At 53.1% G+C, this 9,049-nt stretch overlaps 1 protein-coding gene across 1 annotated transcript; it reads left to right on the top strand.

The window, feature by feature from the left end:
• The first annotated feature begins 431 nt into the window (after window positions 1-431).
• LOC140213475 (uncharacterized) lies at window positions 432-7,975 on the top strand. The gene is made up of 4 exons (XM_072284724.1): window positions 432-1,257; window positions 1,735-3,626; window positions 5,626-5,795; window positions 7,879-7,975. Exons 1-4 carry the CDS (start codon window positions 432-434, stop codon window positions 7,973-7,975), a joined length of 2,985 nt encoding a protein of 994 aa, XP_072140825.1.
• The last annotated feature ends 1,074 nt before the right edge of the window (window positions 7,976-9,049 follow it).

Raw genomic sequence — 9,049 nt, 5'->3', positions numbered from 1 at the left:
CCCCGCTGGGCTGGTGTCCCGACCGGCGCCTCGACCCGCAACCTGATCCGTGCCCCGTGTTTTCGGCGGACCGCCTGCTGGGCGCGAATGGCCGGCGCTTCCGAGAAGGACGAAGGCGTCGGTGTGGCCAACGGACAACTCGTATTTTGTATTTTCTTTTCTCTTCCCTTTCTAGTCACTGCGATGTCTTTTGTAAAATAAACGTTCAGTCTTGAAGCGAACCCCGACGAGTGAGAATCGTTCCTTCGAGGCTCCTGCGTGCGCGGCCGCTGTATACGCCGCCGCCCGAAAGAGTCTCACGCAGCAGCAGTTTTTTGTAGTCGCACTCGCGAAGTGACCTCCACAGAGCGTTGGTCGTAGCCTTTAATTATTCTACATTTTCTGGTGCCGAAACCCGGGAGTGCTACATCTGGAATAACTTCGCCTGCATCATGGAGCGACTACAGAAGAAGCAAGCTGCCCTGCGACAAGCAATCGAAAAAATCATCGCAGCGGCTAGCGACCTACTGCAATCGCCAACCATCCAAGTCGGTGAGCTTGAGGAACACCTCGACCTTATCCTCGAACAAGCGGATGAGTTGAAATCTGTTAACGAGAGCATCGAAAAGAAGATAGATCTTCAAGAATTAGATGCAGAATTAGAAGCTTGCGCTGCATACACGGAGAAGATCTGCTCCATCAAAACAAAGATCAAGAGAGCTCTCAGGAGTCAGACAGCCAACGAGAGCCGGTCGACAACTCCGTCAGTCACAGGCAACGCATCACAGCAGGAAGCATACCACATCGGTTCCGTCCCACCTGCGACATTCCAGCCACTATCAGCAACAACCAAGTTACCGAAGTTAGAAATCGGAAAATTCAGCGGGGACCTGCGCTCGTGGCAGAAATTTTGGAACCAATTTGAATCGACTATTCACAAGAACAGCACCCTGCCTGCAATAGCGAAGTTCCAATACTTAACCAGTTATCTAACCGGAAAAGCCGCCGCTGCCATTGAGGGGTTGCCGATCAGCGATAGAAATTACGACATCGCAGTGAAGACCCTCATTGAGAGATTTGGGAAGGAGGACGTCATAATTGAGGACCACATGTCGCGCTTGCTTGACGTTCGCCCAGTGCACGATCTGCGGGACATCGAAAGGCTGAGGAGCCTCTACGACGAAATCCGCTCGGGAGTCCGAAGTCTAGAGGCGCTGGGAGTGTCGTCGAGCACCTACGGCACGTTGCTTCTCACCATCCTTCGTAAAAGTATCCCAAGTGAGCTTTGCTTGGCGTACTTCCGACGGAAGGCTGCCTCACCTGAAACGCCACAACACGAGCTTCTCGGTTTCCTCGATTTTATGAGAGAGGAAGTTGAGAGCAGAGAGAGAGCACAGAGTGCACTACGCCGTGGGTACCCGGACGCCGCTATCAGACAGAAAGCGCCAATCAAAGGGGATGTTCGCCCGCAAAACCCATCGGCATCTGTTCTCACCGTAACCGACGGCGAAGCGCAATGCGCATTTTGTGGTGCAGAGGGACATCAACCAGCGAACTGTGTCGCCCCCGTGCCCATGGCCAAGAAAAACGAGGTGATGTCAAGAGAGAGGCGCTGTTACAAGTGTGCGAAAAAGAAGCACCGTGCCGCTGAGTGTAGAACTGCAAGGTGGCTGAGGTGTGCCAAATGCTCTGGACGACACGCAACTGGCGTCTGCGAGCTCAATCAAAGACCGACACGCCCTCCTTCAATCGGAGATGCTGCACCAGCAGAGACAGCAGTGCAATCATCGCTTCAGGTGGGACCAGCACTGGGAAAGACCCGTGTGCTTCTGCAGACTGCACGAGCGTATGCGGAGGGCCAGCACAACAGTGCTCTGGTGAGAATGCTGCTTGACGGTGGCAGCCAGAGAACGTTTGTACGACAGGATGTTTCCCGGCGCCTCAATCTTCGCGTCATAGGAGGGGAGAAGCTAACTATCTACGCCTTCGGAAGCGAGAGACCGTCTGAAGAAAGAAGGTGTCATCGCGTGGAATGCTGGCTGCGAAACTGGCGCAACAACACCAGAGTTCGGATCGAAGCATTAGAGGTGCCCGAGATCTGCGGAGACCTCCTCCCACCACCTGACGACTGCACGGCTAGCATCGCTCGTGAACAAGACCTCCAGCTCGCTGACTCCTTGCCTGACGGCTACCATCCTGGTGTTGGAGTTGAGCTGCTTATCGGGGCCGATCACTACTGGGATATAGCAACAGGAAATGTCAAGCGCCTTGGTGAGAAGCTCGTGGCCATGGAGACTGCGTTTGGATGGACATTGCAGGGCACTGAGTCTACATCGTCCGTCGCAACCTTTCTATCGAGCACCGGAGTGATGCGGGTAGGTGTGACCACAGCACCCGACGAAATCTCTCGTCAACTGAGGTCATTCTGGGAGCTGGAGCACCTTGGGATCGTCAACGATACACAGCTGACCGCCAAAGAAGACAGCGTTCTTCGGGCCTTTGAAGAAACCATCACTCAGAAGAACGGTAGATACCAAGTAGCTCTCCCATGGAAAGAAAACGCGTCAGACTTAACAGACAACAAGAGCATAGCATCGCACAGACTTCACTCATTAACGGCGAAGCTGCTCCGACATGAAGAAACCGTTCTAGACTACGATCAGGCAATCAGGAACTACCTGCAAGCTGGACACGCCGAGGAAGCGAACGAACTGGGTGAGTCCCCGCTGGGGCCCATTTACTACATGCCGCACCGAGGTGTTGTCCGGCCTGGTAGCGAAACAACTAAGTTGAGAGTCGTATTCGATGCCTCCTCCAAAGCGGCGGGAAAGCTGTCACTGAACGACGTCCTCTTCGCAGGACCTAATCTAAATCCAAACCTAGCGGACATCCTGATTCGATTCCGAGTGCATAATGTGGCCATAATGTCCGATATAGAAAAGGCTTTCCTTCAAATCGAGCTTGCAGAGAGTGCGCGCGACGCTGTCCGCTTTCTGTGGTATCAAAGTACACCAGGGCAGGGCGACGCGCTCCCTCCAATCAAAGAGTACCGCATGACAAGGGTGCCATTCGGCGTTACATGTAGCCCGTTTCTCCTCGCAGCTACCTTAAGTCATCATCTCAAAACGGTACAGGAGAAATTTCCTCGCACCGCCAAGATCCTGAGTGACAACCTGTATGTAGACGACTTGGTTACTGGTGCCGACAGTGTAGAAGAGGCAGAGCGCATAATCAAGGAATCGCAGTCCATACTCAAGGCTGCAGGTATGAACCTCAGGAAATGGCGATCAAACTACCCAGAACTGATTGCATCGTTTGCCGCGACTGAAAGCGCCCAAAAAACTCTACCGGAGCTAGGCCCCACAAAGATTCTCGGTGTAGAGTGGAGGCCTGACACAGACGAATTCGTTTTTGAGATGACCGCCCTGATTGGATTTTTGGCAAGTCGGCAGGACACGAAGCGATTCGTATTGCAGGCCTCGGCGCGCATTTTTGACCCATTTGGCTTTCTCTCGGCCATTACCATCACGGCGAAGATCATGTTCCAGAGCCTCTGGGAGCGAGGTACGGCGTGGGACGAAAGGGTTCCCTCAGATTTACAGGAGACATGGGATAAATGGTGCCAACAGCTTCCTCAACTTCGGCAGGTATCAGTCCCAAGAATATTGGCTCGTAACCTAAGACATGCCCGAACGAAATCTGAGCTGCACTTATTTTGTGACGCTAGCCCGAAAGCATACGGTGCAGTGGCCTACATCAAGGCGCAAAATGAAGAGGGTGAAATCACCATAGCACTATTAATGGCAAGGGCCAGAGTCGCTCCACTGAAGCGACTGTCACTGCCGCGGCTAGAGCTGATGGGAGCGCTGATTGGTGCACGGCTCGCAAGCTACCTGACAGAGCAACTGAACGTAGACGGCATTTCCGTGCACTGTTGGACAGACTCAACTGTCGCACTCAGTTGGATAAGGAGTTCTGCGCAAAGGTGGAAACCCTTCGTTTGCAATCGAGTGCAGGAAATTCAAACGCTAACAGACCCAACTGTGTGGCAACATTGTCCCGGCAAGGAGAACCCGGCGGACTTGCTTACCCGTGGGATCTTTCCTGCGGAGCTGGTCGGACGCAAGGACTGGTGGACAGGCCCAGAGTGGCTTAAAAGGGAAGAACGAGTCACTGCGGTGTCAGATATCCGGGAGGGCGAGCTTTGCATGGCAGAAGAGCGAGCGGTCCATATTCTTCACACTATCACAGAGAGCGCACCGGAACCACTAATGAACCTGGAAGACCATAGCTCACTAACGAGAGTGCTCCGTATAACAGCGTGGGCCAGGCGTTTCATTCTAAACTGCCGAGGCCGGTCGAAACTTACGGGCGAGGTGACGGCTGAAGAGGTAGCCGACGCGGAAAAGCTTTGGCAAAGAACCTGTCAATTAGACATGTTCGGGAACGATGTTGGCGCGCTGCGTGCCGCCAGACCGCTCGACCGGGCATCGTCAGTGATAGCGTTGAACCCATTCTTGGACGCTGACGGTATAATGAGAGTTGGCGGGCGGCTTCAGTACAGCACAGAAGAAGAAAGCGCTAGGCATCCCGTAATATTATCACCGTCTCATCCGTTCACACGCTTGCTCATTTCTTCGGAGCATAGACGCCTACTGCACGCCGGAGTACGGGACACGTTATCCCAACTTCGAGAACGCTACTGGATTATTCGAGGGAGACAGGCCATCAAATCGGTCATTCGACGCTGTCTTCCGTGCCAGAGGCAGAGTTGCCGAGCTGCACAAGAGCCCACTGCCCCGCTTCCCCCCTACAGAGTGACCCAGGCTGAGCCATTTGAGACGACGGGTATCGACTTTGCGGGGCCCATATTCTACAATGATAGCGGGTCCGAACACAAAGCTTATATTGCTTTGTTTACTTGTGCGACAACACGAGCCGTTCACCTCGAGCTTGTTAGAGACCTCTCGGCGAAGTCATTTCTGATGGCGTTTAAGAGATTTGTGTCAAGGAGGGGAATCTGCAAGACGGTTCTGTCCGACAACGCATTGACATTTAAACGGGCATCTAAAGATCTGAACCAGATGTTCCACGCCATAAAGGGAAGCGAGGTCCAGTCTTTTTTTAGTGCACAAAATATCAGTTGGAAATTTATTGTTGAGAGAGCGGCGTGGTGGGGTGGCTTTTGGGAGAGAATGGTGAGAACCGTGAAGGCCACCCTTCGCAGAGTGCTCGGAAGGAGCTGCCTTGACCATGACAGCCTCTCCACGGTTCTAACCCAAGTCGAGGCGGCCGTAAATTCTCGTCCGTTGACTTTCGTCTCTTCGGACGCGGGGGAGCTTATGCCCTTGACTCCAGCACATTTCCTAGTCGGTCGCAGGCTAACGAGCTTGCCTCCTTTCCGAGAGACCACCGAAGTCAAATCGTCAGCACAGACACTAACACGCCTATGGAGGAGACGCGCCGGGCTTGTTGACTCATTCTGGAAACGGTGGAGACGCGAATACCTACTGCAGCTTCGCTCAGCGCATGTTACAAAGCCAGGCAGAGGAAGAGGCATCGGTGAGGGAGACATAGTTCTCCTCGGGGATGATCGGGCTCCACGCCAGATGTGGAAAATGTGTCGTGTTTTGGAGACTTTTCCAGGAAGAGATGGCCGAGTACGTGCTTGCAAGATCCTTCTCCCGAACCAAAGCGAACTGCGACGACCCGTACAAGCCTTGTACCCACTCGAGCTCAGTGACGTGCCTGCCTGTGCTGACAATGGTGGCCGGGAATGAGCCGGCGCTCATTGCGGGGGAGGATGTTGAGAATTGGTAGCGACCGTCGCGCGTTTCCTGCAACCGTGGTTGGGGGCCCGGCGACGCACCAAGAGGGAGCCGGCGAACGGACGAGGGGGCGCCCCGCTGGGCTGGTGTCCCGACCGGCGCCTCGACCCGCAACCTGATCCGTGCCCCGTGTTTTCGGCGGACCGCCTGCTGGGCGCGAATGGCCGGCGCTTCCGAGAAGGACGAAGGCGTCGGTGTGGCCAACGGACAACTCGTATTTTGTATTTTCTTTTCTCTTCCCTTTCTAGTCACTGCGATGTCTTTTGTAAAATAAACGTTCAGTCTTGAAGCGAACCCCGACGAGTGAGAATCGTTCCTTCGAGGCTCCTGCGTGCGCGGCCGCTGTATACGCCGCCGCCCGAAAGAGTCTCACGCAGCAGCAGTTTTTTGTAGTCGCACTCGCGAAGTGACCTCCACAGAGCGTTGGTCGTAGCCTTTAATTATTCTACACCCGTAGTTGCTCTGAGAGGTCGCCGCTCTTAAAGGCTGCCTCCCAGTCGGTTAGAGTGGTAAGCGATGAGCTGCGTAACGCAGACCTTGTGAACTAGCAACTGCTTATTCCAACACAGGAGGAATCAACAGTTACTAGTGCACATGGTCCGCATCCGTTTCGTGTTTACGTACTAGATGGTATATCCGCGCGCGTGTCGCTTAAGGGGCGAAACACACCATAAGGCCGCAACCGTTCTTAACCAGTATGTTTCACATGTACTTCCAACGGGCCTCGTTGTCTTCGTAGCTGCACGGAACTAACCGAGGGACGCGGACTTCGGGGCGTGCATACGCAGTGCGGACACGAGCACACCCCGTTATGGCGCCACGTGCACAGAGCGCATGCGAGACGTGGTTCGCCGATGCAGGAAATCCGCCCTCGACGACTGTGCACCCGCATGCGCCCTACCAACGCCCCCTCCCCCCACCCCCTTGTAACGTCCTCCTTTGTCTTCGAGCACCGTGCGAGTACGGGCACGGGGCATAGACGCGGACTTCGACGCCGCAGCCCGCTTGGACGATGCGAGTGGTGATGTATGCATGCAAGCTCGAAATGAGATGGGCTATTCTCCGGGGGGGGGGGGGGGGGCGGAATTAGCGCGTTTCGCTGCGGGCAGCCCCGTTTCGTGTGCAGCAGGGGGTGGAGATAAAGAAAGGTGGGAAGGGAAGGGGCGGGTGGGCTGAGGTTGGGTTGCGCGGAACTTCCTATTGCAAATTTGAGCCCGCTCCCAGCGGACTTTGGGCGCGTTTCCCGGAGCGACTATATATATGGTGCCAGCTCGGGCCTCGAAGCATCGCGAAACACAATAAGTAGAGATGCGAGAACGGTGCGTTGTCTGCACGCGTTAACGTTAACGAAACGCGTTATTCCGTCACGCCTAACGGCGTTGCCGCGTGCCGGGCCGGTCGTGCTGTTGGGCGTTATCGAGCACAATGGTGGGCCGGCCCAGAAGATGGATGCTGATGGTTTGCAGCAATGCTTTTGTTTACTGCGGTCGTGTTACGAAAGCTAGAAAAGGTGCCTACATCTTTTGTTTCGAACTATCTCTCTGCTTGATCGAACGACACTGAGGGGGAAATATGAGCTAGTTGATAGGCGCACCCGATTTCATAACGCGCTCTTTAAACTGCTCGAGTTATCGGGTGCGTACGAAGCCATTGTTATTTGAAACCTGAAGTTGGTAGCTAACTTGATTTGAGGTATGCTTCAATGTTATTATACGTTCTTAGCCCAAGCGTGTCGCTCACTAGAGTTCGTTGCGGTTCTGGCTCACTTAAGTTTCTCGACGCAAGTATGAAGCAACAATTCCTATAGCACTTCTTACGGCTGAAAAAGGTTCGTAAGTACAAATACCAGCCAATAGTTATGAAGCGGTATGAGCCTTCGAATAGAAGATGAAGAAGCCCAGGAACCTGGATACAAGAGAAGAGGAGAATGGAGTTATAATAAAGGTGGACAAGATGGACATCAGTTCTACGGCAATGTTTTGCGTCTATTGTGTCCTTTGACTAGGAACGCTACATTATTTTGGCGTAGCGGACAACCGACTCCAGCATGTGGGTGACATTTTTCCTTCAGGAGACCTCCGCAGAGAAGATCATCTTCTCGAGATACCAAGGTCAAGATGAACCAGCGGTACAACTACTTCGCGAACTCACCTGTGCAGAACTCGTGAACCTGGTTTTAGAGAAGGCTCCCATGGACACTGCTGAACTACGTCAGAAAGGTGCTGTGAAAGTGAACTTGCGCCTGGCGATCTTCGACGAATTAGTTCTTCAACCGATGTGTCGAAAGGACTCTGGATCACGGTCTTCGACGGAAGAAGTGAGCCTCGTTTTGAAAGCTCTTCGGCTACAGCAAGAACAGATTGCGCAACAAAACCAACTGGCGACATCGCTTATAAGCTCACTAAACGCTGAGAAGCCGGTGACTAAATTTGTAGAACCCGATGCGTTCGACGGCATGTCTTCAAGTCCAGAAAGTTGGCTTGAATCCTATGAAAGGCTGCTGGGAAGAACATCTGGTACTCTAATGAGGACAAGATTACTAGCATGCGTAGTTACTTAAGAAGTGTTGCACGGAAATGGTACGATCTGCACATTATTGAAGAAGCTGGCAACTCTTGGAACCAGTGGAAGGAAAAATTCTTGACGACATTTCGAAGCAACCCAGTGCGAAGATGGGACGCCGCGCTTAATTTCAAGTTCAAGTAGGGCTCCCTCGTCGAGTAAAGCTCTTTAAAGGCGCTAAAGACTTTTCTTGAAAACAGTGGCATTGTTGGCCGTTATTAAACGCTTTTATTGTTCTTTTCATTTGAATGTCGCTGTATATGTATGTCACCATCATCATCAGCCTGGCTACGCCCACTGCAGGGCAAAGGCTTCTCCCATACTTCTCCAACTACCCCGGTCATGTTGTGGCCATGTTGTCCCTGCAAACTTCTTAATCTCATCCGCTCACCTAACTTACTGCCGCCCCTTGCTACGCTTCCCTTCTCTTGGAATCCAGTTCGTAACCCTTAATGACCATCGGTTATCTTCCCTCCTCATTACATGTCCTGCCTATACCCATTTCTTTTTCTTGATTTGAACTAAGATGTCATTAACTCGCGTTTGTTGCCTCACGCAATCTGCTCTTTTCTTATCCCTTATCATTACACCCATCATCCCTCTTTCCATAGCTCGCAGCGTCGTCCTCAATTTAAGCAGAACCCATTTCGTAAGAATTCAGGTTTCAGCCCCGTAGGAGG

This window comes from Dermacentor andersoni, chromosome 10 (genome assembly GCF_023375885.2).
Source record: "Dermacentor andersoni chromosome 10, qqDerAnde1_hic_scaffold, whole genome shotgun sequence".
Lineage (NCBI taxonomy): Eukaryota > Metazoa > Arthropoda > Arachnida > Ixodida > Ixodidae > Dermacentor > Dermacentor andersoni.
The sequence above is the reverse complement of the archived record's forward strand: the minus strand, read 5'-3'. Positions and strand labels throughout refer to the sequence as shown.

What these genes read in the sequence shown, in the direction of transcription:
- LOC140213475 (XM_072284724.1), top strand. Translation starts at nt 432, where the DNA reads ATGGAGCGACTACAGAAGAAGCAAGCTGCCCTGCGACAAGCAATCGAA. An exon ending in CCTTCGTAAAAGTATCCCAA is followed by an intron (nt 1,258 to 1,734) that starts GTGAGCTTTGCT and finishes CTTCAATCGGAG; the next exon opens with ATGCTGCACCAGCAGAGACA. An exon ending in AGCTTCCTCAACTTCGGCAG is followed by an intron (nt 3,627 to 5,625) that starts GTATCAGTCCCA and finishes AGACTTTTCCAG; the next exon opens with GAAGAGATGGCCGAGTACGT.